Source organism: Vidua macroura, chromosome 3 (genome assembly GCF_024509145.1).
Source record: "Vidua macroura isolate BioBank_ID:100142 chromosome 3, ASM2450914v1, whole genome shotgun sequence".
Classification (NCBI taxonomy): Eukaryota; Metazoa; Chordata; class Aves; order Passeriformes; family Viduidae; genus Vidua; species Vidua macroura.
In genome coordinates, this window is record NC_071573.1 from 55649563 (window position 1) to 55670089 (window position 20527).

Sequence of the window (20527 nt, forward strand, 5' to 3'; positions counted from 1 at the left end):
TTAAAAAATGCTGTCAGTTGCTCTGATGTCAGGATATCAATGTTTTATGGACTAGGCCAAGCCCATCATAAGCCCACTGCTTGAGTACCACTGTATCTACAGAATCTAACTACTGCAGATTAAAACTGCAGCAGAGAGGACAGGAAGTGAGAGTCCTCTTTCCCTTTCAAGTGCCAGAGAACTACAAACAAGAAAATGATCTGTTTGTTGCAGTGGAGCTGTTAATGAACATCAAAGCTGGTGTCAGCAAGAAATTGGGGTAGCACAAATACTGGGGCTCATAACCCACATGCACTTGTGATATAAATGTTCTCTTAGTCATGAACATTCTTTGCCAGGATCTTTAAGCATCAGTATTAATGACCTAAAGTATTTCTTGTGCTCTACTGAAGAGACAGAGGCTTCTAGCTATTTTAACCTGTGTAGCTGTATTATGTATGTATGTATTTGTGTAATATTTGTACTATGCTGGTGATAGATAAACCCAGAATGGGAAGGAATTTCCAGACTCAGCATGTCTAATCCTCTGCTTGTTAAGCAGGCTTTAGATAACCCTACTGATACACTGGATACATGGAAGACTCCATGGAAGATTCATTAACTGCCCACAATGGCCATTTGCATTGAAAAAATTGCTAGTACAAATGAGGAGGGTCTAGAAGATGAAGTTTTGGGGATACACCTAGGTAAGTTTAGTGAAGTTGTGATACAAGAGGATGCTGGAATTTCTGCTCCAGGGTTTCCATCATGAAGGGCCATGTCTGGGTAAACATCAAGAGGTGTTTGGAGACATAGAATTCTTCAAGGCCTTCAAATAAAAGCAGGTTTTTTTTTTCTTCTAAACAATCTTTGGCCAGAGAAAGATTATTAGAATTTTGGTGATAAGTCAGATGAGGAAAAATTCAAAGATCATGAGACAAGAATGGTCCAGCTCAAGTAACAAGTGGAGATCTAATTTCCACCTAGGAAAAGTGGACTGAAAGGTCCTACTTTACTTCATTATTCATCTATTTCCTCTGCATGTCATAGTGGCCAATAAAAAAACAAATCAGTTTTTTGCATTCTTACATCCTACTAGTACAAGCCTCAACATATGAAAAATGGCTGCTACACACTGAGCTTATTCATGAGGAGTTTTAATGATCACATTTGATTTCTAGGCTGAAAACTGTCTCTAGGTAACTTCTGCATTAAGAAAACAGATTTTTAAGAGAAGGTGGGTAGATTGAAGCCACAGATAAGAAATGTCCATTGAAACCCACCATATTCTCTACCACTTCAAGCTGAAAGCCAAAGCAATTTGGTTCTCTTTTTTATCTTAATTGAGGTTCTCTATGGATTTGGGCAAGAGACTAAGGTACCATGGACCCCAAGTGAAGATTCTCAGTAATCTCCAATTAATTGAGTGTTCATGTTGGCTCAATTAATGGAATCTGTGTAAGTTTTTAACTATTACACAGTGCCAGTCCATTTTTTCCCCACAGTTGGTACTCACAGTGTTCACTCTTATGCTGGAGTAAATCCAAATGTATTTGCAGGCAGTAACTGTGGTTACTAACTGTACAGTGGTTTACAGCTTTCATGCTGCTTTAACCAACAGTTTAAAAGACAGTGAAACACTAAATTTATTATCAATTCAAAACCACCTTCTACTTTTTGCCTAGGAAATTTTCAAGTTCTTCTGAAATCCTTTGAACTAACTTCAGATAACAACTAGGTCAAATTCTTATTGCTGTATTATTGTGACTTGAATCTACTAGTACCAGTAACTTCAGTCTCTAGAAAACCAAACGTTAGAAAAACACAAATAAAACTAGCTGTATTCAGTAATTCAGAAATTATTAAATCTCTGTAAGATATTTTGGCTTTTATAATTTTTTTGGTGGTCTGGATGTTTTGTAACTTATTTTGAGACTAGCTAGAAGGTTTACTATCAGGTTAGGCTGTAACAACTGACTCCTTGGTGTAGCAGGAAACTCATTCAGGAATCCTTTCCATATGTTAAAATCTGGAAAGAAAATTAGCATGCAGCTGTCATAACATCAGACTTCCTAGACAGGATTCTTAAACACAGAATTACTAGAAGCCTGTCACTAACTGGAGTAATTGTTACCAAACAAGACATGCAATTACAGACCAGCCAAGAAGATTCCCCTCATGGCCCCTTTCATCCATATGTTTTGGCTTCAGGGAGCAAACTATGAAACATCAGAAGGTGCCTTACATGCTTCCCAATGTACAATGCAACCTGGCTGCTTCTATTTGCATATGTGATACTGCCTAGACAAAAGAGAAATTCCTACTTCTGGCTAGGATCTGAAATGATCAAGCAGGACAAGTCTTTCTCCTTTGTTTCCACCCTTCAGTGAGAAAAGTGACACTTCTTTTAACATTACACATTTTCAAGTATAGAAAAAGGCAGCATATTCACGCAAATATTCTTGTATCGTACAGCTTTCTTAAGACATTTTGGGTGACATGCTGAACAGTGGCATCACTCCAATCAACCACCTACTTGTACAAGTTTGACTTTCTATAGGCTGCTTTATGCTCTCTTATATTTCTTTTTTTTTCTAAATATCTACAGCAACATCCATTTTGATGCTGGAGCATAGTCCTTTAGATTCTTTTGTCCATTAACAGCTCACGGTGAGGCAAAGTCATTTGACTCATTAGCTAATTCAACAATCGACAGGAGATACAAATTAGCAACACAATAGGAAATAGCTGCCTGCACTTTTGTAGCAGTGCCTGATTAGCCCCTGCATCTCAGTGGTTTGTTTCTATAAGGTTATTTAACATTCTGAACTTTCTCTGCCCAAGTATCTGCTGGTTGGGCAGCTGTTCAGCTTTTTAGGTTTGAAGTTTAACACTTCACACCGGTTTCTCAGACTATTACCTAAATGTGTCTGTTTCCTAAGTGCCTAACAAATGCCTTCTTCCATACAGTCTCACTGGAGGCCAGTGTTAGCCACAGCTAATGCATCGCCCTTCCATTCCAGTTCAACTGTGTGCCTGCAGTATGGAGGAGGAAGACACAGCAGAGCTCAAGCTGGGTCCTCTACACCACCATCCTCTCTAAGTCAGCAAAGGCTGCAACCCACTGCTGCCATTAGTTCTTCCAGGCTACATCTGCTGGATATGAAGGAGTGCTGTCAGGGGTCCTTCTCCTTGTTTTTGCTGCTCCTGCAGGATTGCTCACATGTGAGGCTTTGGCTGCCCTCAGAGGTCACTTGCACTGAGGAGAGCTAGAAAGCAAATGGAGCTAGCCCTGCTCAGGTTCCAAGTACACCACCTCAGCAGTACATTTTCTTCTCCATCTCAGATTTATAGGCACAAAAGTAATGAAAACAGAAAGGAAAAAGGAGAGGAAAAGTTACTTACTTAATAGTTTAGCAAGAGTTTGTGGCTAGCTTAGACAGTTTTTATCATTACTCAACCTACCTTACCTCTGTGAAACACAGAACTTCTGCTGTTTGATGTGTTTTAAATCGTGCCTACGGCACTAGTTTATATGTGGATGTCTCTAACTTTATCATAATTAATAAACCTCCCTGCTATCCATATTGTCACTCTACAGAATTCAGTAGGAAGGGGAATATGATGATTTATGCCTACATATCACTGAGCCAGAAGGTGCAGCTATACAGGGTTTAATGAATTTTACACCAGGAAAAAAAAAACCCAACAATTTGGCCCACTGACTTCACAGGGATTAAATCATAGCAGCTTTTAGCAAAGCAGAACAAAATGCTCTTTCAGTAGGAAAGAACAACAAAGAGCATTTTATAGCATAAGCAAATTTTTAATTTGGTGCACACACATCTAGCAGAAAGCCAACGGGACAGTTTGTCAAGTGACAGCGAGAGCTCATTAAACTGCCACTCTTGGGAAACTGTTGTATTGCAAAATATGCAGTAGGCAACAAGTGCTCCAATGGACCCAGCTTCTGAGGAGACAAATCCTTTCTCTGAATTGATCCCTATACTGCTACAGTCCCAGGAATTGTCACAGGTCAGACCTAGTCTCTTCCCAGCAATCCAAAAGAGTGCTGGATGAAGACACTGGTGTTCACAGTGCACAAACAACTTGGAGCAGGAGCCAACCCACCACTACTGTCCAAGACTACTGTCAACACACAGCCCGCCCCTTCTTGCACTTGCTTTGATGAGCATGCCCTATCACATCTTTGTGGTTTCCCACTGGATTGGGTAATAAGTAAGGAAAAGAAAGCCCAGCAGAGTCATCTATCTTCAGGCAGATAAGCAGTCATGCTGCATAGACAACTACATGTCTGTGTTACAGAGAGGCTTTCCCAGTACATTGCCTTACACCACACAAAACCGTCATATGCCTGGTATTAGATCCACCAGGCAAGAGGGAGCAATGTATGCAGATCTGCACAACTAACAGAGATCAGGGCCCATTATCTAACAGGACTGTGGGTATCCTTGGGACTTGAGAAGCTAAGAAGTAATATTCAGCTTTTCTGAGCTCAAAGGAATTTTCTGAACGAATAAAACCAGATTTCTTTAATACCTCACACGCAAAGCACAAGGAAGGAGATCTCCTACAGCACAACAAAGAGAATTTATATATTGAAACAGCATCTGGGCAAAAAAACAGGACCTGATTTGGGCAGAAGTAAAAGTAGAAGTAATTTTAGAAATGCTTTTCAGTTTAAGTTTTACTTTTACTTTAGTTTACGAAATGCTTTCAGCAATACATTAAAGACATTTACAAAAAACTATGGGCAAACAGCAAGAAGCAGAGTGAACTCAGCCAGTGGTCCAGGCACAGCTCCCAGCTGTGGGAGCTAGAAGACACTTTAGTGACAACATCCTCCCAACTTTATTGCTTTTCTTGAGAAGGACACGCAGGTCTTTCTGATATTCAGGGTAGGTTGGGGCTGAAAGAAGATGTACAGGGTGCTATGTGGAAAGGTGTGCACAATGACATGCAGAGAGACAGCTGGCAGCAGAGCCAACCTCTGTCTTCCTTTTCCTCCCTCAACTCGGTGGTATCTGACAAAGCTGAATGGAGCAAAGTTTTCTGGAGAAGCAGTGAGTTGTACCTACACTTTACAGAGGCCTAGAACACCTAGCAAAGTGCATTTGAAACAGGAAGTACCTTGGAATCCAATCCAAATCAGTTGTTATTATTAAGATAATTCAGTCATATAAAAATTTTAGTAATTCATTCATATAAAAATTAAACTTGTGGCCAACTGATGTGCTTTGCTCTTGTGGGTGCTTACTAAGATTAAAACCAGATGCTGCACATGTCTTGGTAAACAGAAGAGTCACTTTCCATGTGAGGATTCAAGCCACTGATCCTCCTCCTGAAGCACTGACACTTTGCAAAAGTATCTCAATGTTTAGCAGATCAGGAGCTAAAATGTAATTGCTCCTCTCCAGCACACAGCCCAGCCATTTGTCAAAAAGCACGAAGCCTGACTCTCTCCCTCCCTGACTCCAGCTGTGCCTTATACAGCACAAAACAGCTTCAGCAGGAGTGACTCAAACCAGCACGTCCCAGACTACACTGCTGCCCAGGCATTAGTGCAAGAGGAAGGAAAGCAGAGGGCAAAATGCTTGCTCCAAAGTGGCTAGAGCAGTGTTCTCTGGGCAGCTCAACTGAAGGAGAACTTTGTACCTCTGGGGGTAGCTCTCCTTGCAACCAGCTCTCCCCTGGCACCTGCCTGCTCCCCGCTCCTCCTCCTCCTCCTCCTTACCTGGCTCTGGCCCTTGTCAGAACTCTGCACCCATCAGTTCAACTCCCTGAGTGTGCGGGGGCTGGGGAGAAAGATTTCTCCTTGATTAGCTGCAGGGGCTGCAGCAAGTGCTGCTGCCAGCTCAGGGGTGGGAGGAGTGCTATGGGGCTAGAGGAAGAGGAGGAGGAGCAAACCTCCTCCTTGTCAGCTGCACCCAAGGCTTCTTCACTGACGGCTTCCAGAAAGACAGGCCAGACAGGAGCCCAGACCCTGCACAGAAGGTAAGCACCCTACCCTTCAGGTGAGGAATACAACACAGAGCAGAGGAACAATATGCCCATTTATTTTTTATTTATTTTTTACTTTTTAATTTTCTTCTTTCTTTTTTTTTTTTTTTTTTTTTTTTTTTTTTTTTAAGTGGTTTCTTTCCCATTTAACTTTCTAATCCTCAGAGATGAAAGTGTTCCATCATGGAAACTTGTTAAAGCATTTCCAACCTGCCATCCACCACCTTTTTTTTTTTTATTTTTTTTTTGCTTTTTAATCACAGAGTTCTATTTACAAATTAGAGTTGATTTTAACAGTGTCAGCTAACCAAAAACGACAGCTTTTTTTGGCAAAATCACACTTGGTGAAGAAAAAGAAAAATTGCTCAACTCTGACAGTAACTAACATTCTGCAATCAATTTTCACACCTACCAATGCTACCTCCTGCCTCTTACCATAGATATGGTATATCTATAGATATACCATAGACCCACACAGCATTGCCCTAAATATAGTTTTCAATTCTTGTGCCTTCTCTGTTGTTTTTTTCCTCAAATATCCATGCCATCCCAAAATGAGGCACTTTTATCTTTTGTTTTTTTTTTGCTCTGCAGCTGTAAGAACTTAATTCCAATTTCTTCATTTTTTAATTCTACATAAATATTTCTTTAAGTTTCTAGGCACTGGGGCTTGGAGCAAATTTAGTTACTCCACATTTATGAGTGCATTTTTTACAAGTATTTAATCTCATTTCTTTTCCAGGATAAGCTTATTACTCGCCAAGCAGCTAAGCAGCAGGAACATAGTGGTGCCATGTGGGAGATCAAATGATACAACCACAGCAGTTCCAAAATACAGCTACAAGGGTATAACAACCTCTTGGAGAAAATGAATCACTCTCACAAAAAATTCCCTGGGAATAATTTTCAGGAGTGGCAGAATTAGTGGCTTTGGAGAAAGTCAATCACTTCCCTGCTGTACAGTAAAAGCTACCATGGTTTGCCACGAGGTATAATTTGGTATCCTCAATGCAGCAGAATACATAGGAAAAGGCATTCATCAGAGTTATGACAAATAGTTACAAAACTGTAAACAAATGCACACAAACTATTACTGTCCAAGTTATATGAAGACAGTGATTTTAAGGAAGTTCTGGTTTGCTTTTGAATGGTGGTGATCACCAACCACTAGGCAGGGCATTACTGTGTGACTCAGTGGTGAAAATTTCCATTTTCTAAGCACTTTGTTAATTTTAGCTCATTAATCCTCATAGCACTCTAGAAAGACAGGGTTAATTTCTAAAAACAGGGAGGCAACAGCAGAAGCATTGAGGTTTTTTAACTCCTGATATGTACCTTCAGCCAAATTGAGCTTGATTCTTTTAAAAATGTCCCCTCTTCCAGCACTAACTGACTTTCAAAGGTGCTACTTCAGAAGAACAGATTCAATATGGACAAGCAAATGTTAGAAATTATTTTTTAAAACTGTAGTCTTAAGAGTGACTCACTCAACTCTACCCAAGCAGACAGAACAGTATTAAACAGGACAACCAGGAGACAGGTTTAGGAAAAGCATGGTTTAGGACAGCTAACACAGGTTTAGGAAAGCCATGTCCTGCTTGAACAACCTGACCTCCTTTTATGACAAGGTGACCCAACCAGTGGATGAGGGAAAGGCTGTGGACATAGCCAACCTAGCTTTCAGTAAAGCCTTTGATATGGTCTCCCACAGAATTCTCCTGGAGGAACTGCCAGCCCATGGCTTGGACAAGTACACTCATCACTGGGTAGATGGCTGGAAAGCTGGGCCCAAACAGTGGTGGTGAATGGAGTTACATCCAGTTGTAGGCCAGTCATGGGTGGTGTTACTGTGGGCTCAGTGCTGGGGCCAGTCCTGTTTAATATATTATCAATGATCTGCACAAGGGGATGAAATGCCCCTCAGTCAGTTTTCAGGAGACACCAAATTGGGTTGGAATGTTGATCTGCTGGAGGGCAGGAAGACACTGCAGGGGGATCTCTGGATCAGTGGGCTGAGGCCCATGGTACGACGTCCAACAAGGTCAAGTGCCAGGTTCTGCGCTTGGGTCACAACAACCCCAGGCAGCACTACAGGCTGGGGAAGAGTGGCTGGAAAGTGGCCCAGGGAAAAAGGACCTGGGAGTGCTAGTCAACAGCAGCTGAGCATGAGCCAGCTGTGCCCAGATGGCCAATGGAATCCTGGCCTGGATCAGCAATAGTGTGGCCAGCAGGAGCAGGGCAGGGATTGTCCCCCTGTTCTCGGCACTGGTGAGGCTGCGCCTCGAGTGCCATGTCCAGTTCTGGGCCCCTCACTACAGAAGGACATTGAGGGGCTGGAGCACGTCCAGAGAAGGGCAACAGAGCTGGGGAAGGGTCTGGAGAGTGAGTCATATGAGGAATGTCTGAGGGAGCTGGGGGTGTTTAGCCTGGAGAAAATAAGGCCCAGAGAAGACTTTGTTGTTCTCTACAACTCCCTGAAAGGAGGGTGTAGCCAGATGGGGGTTGTCCTCTTCTCCCAGAGAGCAAGTAACAGGACAAGAGGAAGTGGCCTCAAGCTGCATGAGGGAATGTTCAGGTTGGACATGAGGAAGTATTTCTCCACTGAAAAGGCAGTTGGTTAAGCTTTGGAATGGGATGCACAGGGATATAGTGGAGTCACCATCCCCAGAAGTGTTCAGCGAACAGCTGGATGTGGCACTGAGTGCTGTGGTTTGGTTGGCATGGCAGCATTTGGTCAAACACTGGACTCGAAGACCTTTAAGGTCTTTTCAACCTTAATGATTCTATGAATTTCCTAAAGATATGAATTTAAGAGTCCTTGGCCTCCAAATCCTTGCTTGGATCATTAAATATCCGCTCCACTAATCTAAAATCTTATTCAATTCCTGAGTAACAGGACACAGAACAGTTAAACTCTTTATGATTATCTATTAATTCAAAGTAATGCCATTTTCTTCTGTTTCCATTTGAACTGATCAGGTAATCAGACACTAAGCACTGAATTCAATTAACATAAAAGTTCTTCTCACGAAGCTTAATTTAGAACTATTTGTTCCCTTTCAGAATAAAATAAATCTTCCTGAACTGCTTTTAAGCAGAAAAGCAAATATACTGTGTCCCTTTATCCACTAGTGCTTAAAGTGTAATACATACTACAGTAATTTCCTATTATAATGGAATATTTGCACAGGTTGCAAATTTATCCCTGAGGAATGAGGAATCTAGTGAATGGACACACACATTTATTACACTGAATACTCGAGGTAATGCTGGCCTATGATATGAAGCCAACAAGCTTGATGATAGCCCTGATATAATTATGTAATTAATTAGCTCTATCATAATTTTTGGTTTATGACACTAACTTTTATGTGCCACTAGTCAATTTAATGGCATTTTAAATTGAAATAAGGCCCCTGAGAGAGATGCTACTTACTGAATCACAAATCTCGTATTCAGATTTCTTTTAATTTCAAAAGATGACCTAATAAAATTGCTTTATAATTAAATCCACTCTAACAACTTCTCCTATGTGATTCTTTCTCTTCTCCCATTTTTAATTACGAAAAAAATTCCAATCAGAAAACATTCGCCATCATAATTATATGCAAAAAAATCAGCAGTCTCTTTTTGTATCTCTTGCTGCTCCCTTCACACAGCACTGCATCCTAGCTAGCTTTCCTGCAGAATTTTACTAGCACCCTCCAGAGTCATAGCGACGAAACTGCACCTTTTACACTGAAAATCTCATTAAATTTGCTTCTACCTTGTTTGAAAAATAGTCAAGGCGTGGGAAGAAAGGGGAGCAAAGCCCTACGTACTTTCTATTTCAGACAGACATTCACAAGTGTTCTGGTATCTCAAGATGTGGTTCTCCAGTGAAGTAACATCAGATAAAGGAAGGGAAGGGAGTCCACGGCTCGCCTCCACCCACAGTGGCAGAACCCCTCTATGTGCCACCTCCTATTTCCAGCTGAAAAGGCAACCCAGCAGTGGGCATTGGCACCTCCTTGGGGCTGGGGGGTTGTGATGTCATCCAAGGAGCATTCTTTACCACATAGGCATCTTCCCTGCCTGGTGCTCCTCACATGGCAACCCACCAGGATCTCACCCTGCCACAGCACTGTTTGGATTCATCCTCCACCCAGTTTCATAGGCTTTATTCTACACAACGGCCACTGTACCCAACAGGAGCGGAATATCACCGGATGGGAGCAGAGCTCAATGACTCCTTTCTGAGGTGACGATGACTACTGCATTGAAGATACCCTTAATGTAAGTGGTACTTTGCCACACAGAAAGCATGTCAAACACAGAACAATACTCTGCTTCTGAAAGCCATCACATCATTTCAAGCACTGATGCCTGGGAAATGGGTATGTTGGAGATACTCAAGATGACAAAGAACAGTTAAGAGAACACTTGATAATACTGGATGGTAAAGACAAACAGATCAAAATACTATCATTTCCCTGCAGACATAATCATATTCTGTTCCATTTCTGCTCCCTAAAAATAATAATAGATAGATATTGAGCACCAATGGAACTTAAACACTTTGTACTTGTGTTTTTAAGGCAAGCACACAATTTTAATCATGACTGACTTTTAAAAAACAGTGATATTTGAAATGAGTTGGAAGTAATAGAATTATTGTCAATTTCTTACCATTTGCTGTGTTCTTTTTGAAGTTATCTAGAAACTCTTCCAGGAGCTGTGACTGGTTTGGAGGGGGCAACAAACTCTTTGGATCCCTGGAAATGTCACCATCTGACCAGGATACACATAAGGGTTGCTGGGTATCACAATGGCTCGTTCTCACTGTAAGCATTACACTTCTCTCTGAAAACAGTAACTCCATCTGCCTGAGATCAAGACCAGACACAGCCTCTCCATTTATGCTCAGGATTTCATTGCCTACTCGGAGCCCTGGCAGCATGTGAAAGCAAAGAAAGAAAAAAAAATAGGTAATACAATATAAAAAGAGTCACAACTCAAACCTTATGCTGACTCACCTTTTATCTTTTTGGTTTGAATTCAAATAGCCTAATCCTACCGCAAGTCCATTAGAACCAATGGGAGCTTTATTTGTGCTGTAGTTACACAGACTGACCTCACGCTTGCTTACTTTGATAGGTGCTACCCACAGTACAGCAAACAAGTTGGTTTTGTTTAAAGATGCTACAGAATTGGGTGGGTGGGAGGCACCACTCACAACCAGATACCATCACTGTACAGCACCATAACACATATTTCATCAGCTGTGAAGAACAAGGCACTAGTCACACAGATCAAATTATTCATGCAAAACTGCAACAACTAAGGATGGAGGTTTTTATCAGCTTTTATATAAATCTAAACAGTGGCAAGTGCTGTCTTTCTAAGTCAGCAAAACCAAGCAGATATTACCATCAGGTAGCAAATTCAGATCTCTGTCTCCGTATCTCTGGGGCTATTTTTCAGATAGCAGAACCCACGTGCTTCTCACACATGCTGATGAAGAGAGGCACAGTTTCTGAGCAGCGCAGTGGGAAGGTGCTCACAGAAATGTATGCAGAAAGCTGTTCTGGGAAGGAAGGCTTTTGCCAGCAAAAGTGGAAGCAATGGGTCATAGAAACTGATCAAGCCCATGAAGTTCCCTAGTGTGAGATGGACTCTTTCTCCAGTTTGTTCCTCTGTGCAAAAGCACTCAGTTGGATGGCTAAACTCAGACTCTGTCTCCAAGGGTGAACAAGAACTGTCCCCACTACACTGAAAGGATAATTCAGTTACTCTGTATACACAATTTTTCCTACTATTACATACTTTCCATGGTCTTCAGTAAAGAAAACTGTGAGCAGTAAAAGCCAAGAAATATTTGAGACAGGATCCCTAAAGCTGCTTCAAATTTTTGGACTCAAAAAAAAAAAAAAATAGAAGAACAGTTTTAAACACAAACAGGATACAATACCTTCCTTGTATGCCAGTCCATCAGGGAGAACATCACTTACAAAGATATGGGTGAGATGTTCATTCTCAGCAACTTGGGCTGTGACAGCAAAGCCTGAAGTAAAAGAGGTTTAAATCAAATAAACTTTCTTGGGAACATTTCCCTTTTATTTCCTGTATTTAGTACACTTTACATGAGAAGGAAGATACTTCTCATGAGAACATACTGATGAAGCATATAGAAATTATCACATGGCTACCCAGTCATTGAAAGACCTGTTAAAATTAGTAAGACTTTTCAACTCCCAGAAAATGCCATGCTCTGATGTAAAAAAGAAGTATTTTCTACCTCAGCTCCATGACATTTCCATAATACAGCACAGTCCATCTTTACAGTAAGAGCTCTGCAGAATGTCCATCAGACATACAGGTGTATTAAACAATTCCAAAAAGTGGAAATCCAAACTAAAAAGCAACAAACTATACTAGACTAATGAGTGGGAAAGGCCAGAAAATAATAATTTAAAACTGATTTGCAGCTAAAACACAGCATAAAGCTGCCTTGCAAACATATCCTTGCAAGGATATATTATTCCTAGGCACAACTACCTCCCATGGACAAAATTATTCCTAGGCATAACTACCTCCCATGGACAAAAAGCCTGTCAGAATTAGTTCCAAAGTATACTTTTTTCCCAAAGTATACTGTACCAACAGAGGATCCCACTAAAAAAAAAAAAAAAAAAGAAAAAAAAAAGAAAAAAAAAAAGAAAAAAAAAAAAAAAAAGGCAGACCTTGACCAGTGCCTGACTGAGAGCACTTATATTAGTCCTGACAAAGGACATTCATATTCCTGACAAGCCCATGCTTTATTTGGCCACTGTAGGAAAATTAGGAAGTGGACCCTTCCAAGACATAAGAAATGCACTTGCCAGTGTAAAACAATCAGTTTGGGTCTTATCAGTTGGGTCAAAATCAGTTTTGGGTCTTATGATGCCTCGAGTTCTTTGCAGACTCACACTTTGAGCTATCAAGAATGGCTCTGTCTGCTCTCAGAAACTAAAAAGTCCCAAAGAGAGAAAGTAAGCAATGAGAAGAATAAAAAGAAGAATTCCTGACAGCTTACCATAATCACTTATGTTTTCAGTCTTTGTAAGATGAACATGATAAACATTTAATGGACAAATTTCTATTTCATCATACACCTGTTAGAAAAGAAGAGTAGCAGAAGTCATCAAACTATGAAAACGCAAGCACCAAACCCCAGATACAGCATGAGAAACAAGCACAAAATTCTTTGCATCAAGACTTGCTGTCTTTTCATAGAGAACTGTGTTACTGTGTAAGCATCACTGCTATTAGTGGAGCTAAAGTTAAAGACCAAAAACTCACTCTGGAGTACAAGCTGACACTTTACTTTTGTACTAAAAGCCTCATTCATGTCTTCAAACATTTCTTGAAGAAAGTGTTTGCAGTGCCTAGACACTCAAAACTGCCAACCAAAATGACAGAATGCAGTCCCAGAACATCTTTAAAACCTTATTTTAGATCTAAATTTCACACATTTGTAGGTGATAACTCAACTGCAACTACAGACATCACAAAACTTTATCTAAAAAGAGTCACACTTTCCTGGTCTACTATATATTCATATGGTTCAGGAGCACAATACTCAGTATTTTCATCAACCACTCTTCTGAGTTGTAGGCCATAGTGTCTTGGCTCCAGCTGTTTCATCTAAAGAAGAAAAAGAATGGAGTTTGGAATTCATTATTTATTTCCAGAATCCTAGAAGACAGAGAAGTGACACACACACAACAAGCTTCTAAAGTCATGCAAAAGCAATCTCAAACAGTATTTTTCTACCTATTTTTGTAGTATAAACAAAACTAGATGCATTGCTTAAAATATAAGGTTAAAGTGCTATTTCAAATTTGCCTTATGATCCTCCCAAATCCTTTAATAAACACAATGTCTTGTCTATTAGATTAACTGAGCACTAAAATATGCTTCCAAAGATATCTCAACAGTCTTCTGTCCTTTTGAACTTAACACTCACAACCACCTTTTTCTATAACTACTTCTAATGATTCAGTTCTGCTCAGCAGCTTTTGCTTCTAATGTAGAAAATGTGTGTGCATGTACAGGCAGTTAGGAGAGGGGATGGGATGACAAGCAGGTTCCCTAGGGATTTGCCTTTACTAGATTTTATTTTTATTGCTGGGTTTCATCTATGATCAGAGTTTCCCCTATTTTTTTTTTTACCTCATGAGGTCAAAGCAAAGATCCTGTCTCAACAGGAAGTCAAAGGGAAATAGGGATATTCCCAAAGGATATTAGCCTGAAAGTGCTGAGCCCCTGATGGGAGGCTCTGAAAAAATCAGGATACTGGTGAGACCGTGGCACAAAACATTTCATTTTAGCATATTACTAGACCAACAGTTCCAAAACAGAAGGAAGCAGCATTTCCAAGAGAAGAGGACTGACACCCTCCCTGAGGGTTATTTAACCCCTTTAACGCATCGGCAGCTTACAAAATCTAACTCTACTGAGTAACTAGTAATTAACTTCACATTTTATTACACGCTGAAGTTTACAAGTTCCTTGTGTTCTGTATCCTGAAAAATTGAATTCAAATGCACAAGTTGCTTTATAAGCACTATCCAAAAACCTCAGATGGAAAACAGAATTGAGAAGAGTATAAACTTCATAAAGCATAGATGAAGGGGAAAAAATAAAACCTTAACAACTCTTCTGAACTTTAGCCTTATCCACATAGCATTCAAACATTTTCTGTTAAGAAGAAAGATTCCTTACACTCACCAGAGCAGAATGAAAATGTAAGAAGGAAAATAACCAGGACAGATGAGCAGAAAGTATTCAGCATTAGAGAATGCTTATGAAAAGCTTTACACACAGAATAGAAAGACAAAATAAAACAGAAAAACATTTAAGAAAAAAATCAAGGAATTTAAAACTAAATTTTCATGCGATACAGACAATGAAAATTAAAAGTCAGCTTTACAACTACAAATATTTTGGAATGATAGAGTAAGAGAGGTAAGGAATTTCCTTTTCAACTTAATTTTACTTTTATAAATTTTATTTCCTCCTCTAGGGGTCTTGCATGGCACCCCAAGGACTTTAAAATGTTCTGGCTCTTCCATGCCACCTGGTGGCCAAGTCGTGTATCAGACAATCCCTTCAGCCTGACGGGGTACAGCCACGTTTTTAAAAGTAAAGCCAAACATTAAATATTTTCTCCACCAGGAGAAGCCACAGGAAGATAATTTCTTCTTAATGATGCTCTGGAGACGCACTGGTACTTGCCTCAATCAGAGCACTTATTTTGATTTTAAAAACTATAGTTTACTCTGGATTATTAAAAGCTTTTCTTTCTTTTTTTTTTTTTTCCACCCAATATTAGCACGTAAAAAGAGCCATTAAATTGGGACCTTTCCTCCATTAAAGCCTCAAACTTCATTAACTTCAAGCCAGTTCAATGAGTTCACATGGAAATTCACCATAACCTATGCCAAAAGCTACAGCTGGATCTTGTCTGGCACAGGACTCCTGTTTTCCTGTTTTTCCCCTTGTGAAGTAAATAAAATATATTTACCAGTTGGCCAGAAAACAGAACTTGAGGGTAAAGAGTTATTTTTTCCAAAAAACTGTTTAGCACAATTTAAGTGTCTTGAATCATGAAGTCATAGAGTTCAAGCACTGACACATGGAGGCAGGAATGTTAGGTATATTACAGTGTTCCAGAGGTGCTGCTGTTTCGTCTGTAGCTAAAACTGGTATTTCTATTTTATCTTTAACCTGTGACTCAGTTTTCTGTTCCGTGGTCTATAGCAATCCTTCTCAATTTGCCAGCACTGGCTTTCACATGCAAACTCACTCTTCGAAATTCACAAATAGAGCTTGTATTTAATTAAAAGCTTATAAAAGTAATTTCAAAAGCAAACCTATATGATAGCCTTTGTCACAGCAATCTTAAATGTCTTAATCTCCTGGCTCTAACTCAACAACCCTGTTGGTCCTCTGTGATTAATTTGCACAGAACAACCGGGTTTGATGCAAGGACAATATAGAGTGGGCACATGCTGAGACTGCCCAAGGCTGATTACCTGGCACATTGTCACTGCTCCTGAAGTACCCCCTGTGTGCTGTCTCCAGCAACGCTTTTGAAAACCTTTCCACAACCCTGCTGCCTTGGCTACAGCATATAAAAGGCGCAACTAAGGAAAGACAGCAATGTGCCTTAAGCAGCTCCCTGTTGCTGTCTCATTATGTATTATTAGTATTATATATTATCTCATTATTGTATTATTATATATAATGATAATCTTACCACAGTTTTATCTATTTATGCATCCACTGATATACTATGTTCCTTCTCAAGTCCACAGCTATTTACAAGGTGCAATTGTGCATGAAAAATAAGTACCTTGCATGCCAAAGACAAAACATCCTCCACCCTGTGCTCTGGCTTGAGTGTCAGCGTCACAGCTTGGCCATCACAGAAATGAACGTATGTCTGTGTTTCCCAAGCATTCTCCTTCTGGATGCTCTCTGGCACTGAACAGTAGACATTCAAAAAATCGTCAACTTGCTGCTGGAAACAAGAGAGAGAAAAGTACAACATATATGGATTTTAAAAAACAAAACAGAAAAAACCAAACCAAACCAAACTAAACCAAACCACTTAAATTACATTAGCAGTTTGCAGTGGCTATGATTCAAAAACAGTGCTGTGTATTTCCGCCATGGCAAGCCAGGCAAATAGTTCCGTTACCTGCTCTCATTCACTATCAAAGACCTGATTTTCTAGATTCATATTGAACTTGCAGTGCTTTCCCATTGTGGAATTTCATGCTTTTATCTTGTACTAATCATTGATTGAACTGGCTGTGGAAATATGTAGCTAGATGGTATTATATCACAGTGAAAATAAATTTTTAGGAAGAACTGACAACTACAATTTTACCTAACCAATACATGTAAAATAACTCTGTAAATAAATAAATAAATAAACTGAATTAGTGTCATTTTGACAGAAGATGACAACAAAATTCCAGCAGAGAGCACTGTGGAGCAAGGCTAGCCATAACAAAATAAAGACCTAAAGTAGGAATAAAGCGCTTCTATTTTATTTACAGTTTGAGAACATGGTGTTTCATTGGCAGCAGAGGGTATTTGCCTGTTTACCATTTTGCTCCATATTCTCCCTCTTTCCAACGCCACTCCACTTGATCAAATAACATCAGTCCTAAATAAATTCCCTGTCACTTTCTCACCCTTCACTTTTCACACTTTCTCCTGCACTGCACTTCAGGCTGCATGTTTTAAAGGAAGCCACACAAGGAGAAGACAAACACCAAGAGCTGTTCAGAATTTGGAGTTTCACGTATTATTTGGGTCAGCCTATTCAGCATATCACTTAATTATCTATATCAAGGCTTTTAAGTTTATGCAGATGGGGTCCCTTGATTCCCCATGCAGTCACAGGAAATGGACAATAACTCCACAGAGTGACAAGATTTCCACCCAAGGCATATCTTAAGATATCCCAAGCTGTTCCCAGGTATCCCTACCTCCTTCATGCTTTTTGTTAGTATTTTTTGTTTGTTTGTTGGGCTGGGGGGGATTTGTTGCCTACCTAAAGACCCTTGATTACACAATTCTGCCCCCTCTCCACCAGGACACAAGCCCAGGGGTGCACCACAATTAAAAGCTGCTGTAAAAGCTGCACAGAGCCTCTTTCCCTTGCTGCAGGCAGCAAAGTTACTGACAACAATCTGTCAGTAGCAACAGAGAGACCAATATTATTTTCTTTTTGCAAATAACAACTGTGGCTGTTAAAAGAGTGAAGCAAGCAATGCAGAAATTCAGGTTACAGACAACTCAGACTGTGGCATAGCAATAATGTGATGCCAGAATAACACTGGTTTTGTGGAATACTATTAATGAACTAAGTTTTTTCATTTATCTTGTCTGTCTTGCTCAACCGTCCCTTTTAACTAGTTGAACATGAAATTTCAATTAACACAGGTGATGGAAATCCTACTGAAATCCATCAATTTATACCTAACAGGAGTCGTGTTCTGCTACTGCAATTAACCCAGTGTTGAAATCTACACCAGGAGAAGTTTGACCTTGGCAGCTGTAGGTACAGCCTGCTCGTAATGCTGGTGATGTTGAAGAAGATAATTCCTGTGGAACTGTAGTCCTCTCAGCACTAAATCAACTGCCTGAGAATGAAGCCTGACCTACCTCCACAGTGTAAATAACAGAAAGGAGAAAGGGGGCAAGGCAGGAAGGCTGTGAGAGATTAGCACACATGAGTCAGGCTGAATTTCCCTGGTGGCTTCCTCCAGGGAAAACCAATGCTATGCCTGCCTCAGCAAGGGAAGTTTGCAACTACTACAATGGTTTATTGCACTGCAACACTAGCACTCCAACTCTGTGCAACTGAAATAAATCTCACTATTGCCAGAGATGAAAAAAAACCCCATAACCTCATATCATAGAGGATTAAGGTGATGAGAAATAGGTTCAAGGCCACCTTTTGATGTAAGTGTTTACAACAGGACAGAAAGCTCTGCAGCCGACATGAGCTACATCCTTTCCTTGCCACATACACTGGTGCTCAAGCATACAATTTGAGATAACCTTCCCTCTGTTATTAAACATGACTGTGTTCCTTAACTGCAGTCAAGGAACCGTTGCTTCATCCACATTTTCCGTCTCAGAAAATCTGACATGAAAAGGGTTTTTTTTTTCCTGTTATGCCTGCAGTGACCAATTCCACAATAGTTCATTCATTCATTGCCACATGAAGTTATAACAACCCATCCAATTTTCCAGAAAGAGGCGCCAGGACTTGCAGACTGTCACATGTTGTGCCACAGGGCTGCTGCAGGACCAATAGGTTACTTCATAATTTCCTCCCACTATTTGCCTCTAGTTTTATCATCCTTTTCAGGGAAAATACAGCTTCCCTGGCAGACTTCACTATTTGTCATACGCAGGCAGCATTTTATAAAAGTTTTGATGCTGCTTTTGTTTGGTTTTTTGTTTCTTTTTTTTTTTAAATCAGTGAAACCAGGCTGATGCCAGAGTAACGGTTTTCAAAGTTATGATGAATAATTTCTGAGTTGTTGTATGATTCACCAAAATGACAGGATCTTAAAAATGCCCACACTGTATTTAATACCCATTGAAAAAAGGTTTCAGGAATAGGGCTGAAATAATAAGGAAAAAAATGTTTTTCTAGCTCCAGAGGTCTGCTCAGCACCTAAATTGTGTGCATTTTTCTAGTCTTGAAAGACAACCCTGCTAAATTTTTAAATCCTAGCCCAAAACCTGCAGCCACATTGACCTCTGATGGTTCTCCTCTACCTGGGGAACAGGACTGTGAGCCCCTACCCGAATTTGGAGAAGGCTACTTTACCTAGAGCTGGGACAAGAAGACAGACCTTATCCCTTTGATGACACTTCACCTGAGGGAGAGCATTTCATTCTGCCTGCTCCCTCCTGCCTTCAAAACATTTCTCTGTCTCCTCAGAAGGGTTCAGGAGGAGTAAATGCTCCTGTTAGGCCAGAGGACAGAGGAACCACAGCACACTCTGTTATATAAGGCAGCTGCATCAACCTCCCAGCCCCGAGGGGGTTGGCATCCAGCCAAGGGACTGGTGTCACAGCCCTTCAGGAGAAACCTTCAGGGGCTGTGCCCAGGAGATTTGGTCATTTCTCATGTGGCAAACCTTTCCACCTTTCAGCATGTTTGAAAAGGAATGCATTGTGTTTGCTGTCTCTGAGATGGGAGATGGATGCTATCTCACACCACACACAAGGGTACATTCTGGAGAAATTTTTTAAGTGTTCTCTGCAGGAGTTGATTTCAACCCCATAATTACAATTTATTTTGAAATCAGAGGAGTGATTTGGTTTAAATACTTTCCCACTCCAGGAAATAACAGGCAAGTGGCCAAGTAACAAAGGGTATTTCCATCCATTTTTTCAAAGAACAGACAAAATGTGAAGATACTTTCAGGAGGCAAAGCAGTGTTACAGCATTACAGGATAGCTGCTGTCCATGGGAGATGTCCTTCCAGACTGGGGGATGGCAATACTGTGCCCCAAGGAGGCTGAAGGAATGGAAAAGGACCATGTCTGAGGCCAAGCAGGGAAAAGCAGCAGATCTCCTCCTCCTGGATATCAGAGAAGATCAATCACAGCTATTTACTGGGTAATGCAGCTGAGGGATGCTCCATCCTTCTCCTTTACTTGGGCAATCTCCAGCTTTATATTGTATCTCACTTCTCTGATGGGATCGTCCACAGACTTTACATATGTTTTATTGCCTTAAAACTCAAAATAAAAGGTTCTGTTGAAGCAGACAAAGGGGGAAATATACCCTGGGTTTCATCTCATCCCTGGAAACCATTAAGGGATTCTGAGCAGCCTGATCTAGTTGAAGATTTTCATGTTTATTGCAGGGGGTTGGACTAGATGACCTCTAAAGGTCTCTTCCAGTCCAAACCATCCTATGATTTGCCATACTGTGAAAGATGCTTTCAAACAAGCTCGGCCC

The 20527-nt window shown here is 40.5% G+C and overlaps 1 protein-coding gene across 2 annotated transcripts in view; it reads right to left on the reverse strand.

Moving 5' to 3' along the window:
• The window catches only part of TIAM2 (TIAM Rac1 associated GEF 2), a 166432-nt gene that overhangs the window by 40192 nt on the left and 105713 nt on the right, over positions 1–20527 (reverse strand). Inside the window, exons 11-15 of one of the 2 annotated variants that reach the window (XM_053972797.1) lie at positions 16379–16543; positions 13555–13665; positions 13055–13133; positions 11951–12043; positions 10669–10929 (exon numbers count right to left, since the gene is read on the reverse strand). In XM_053972797.1, the coding sequence (XP_053828772.1) occupies positions 10669–10929; positions 11951–12043; positions 13055–13133; positions 13555–13665; positions 16379–16543 (709 nt within the window). Of the gene's footprint in view, positions 1–5734; positions 6009–10668; positions 10930–11950; positions 12044–13054; positions 13134–13554; positions 13666–16378; positions 16544–20527 lie in introns of those variants that run through there. The other variant, XM_053972794.1, reaches the window with a different exon arrangement.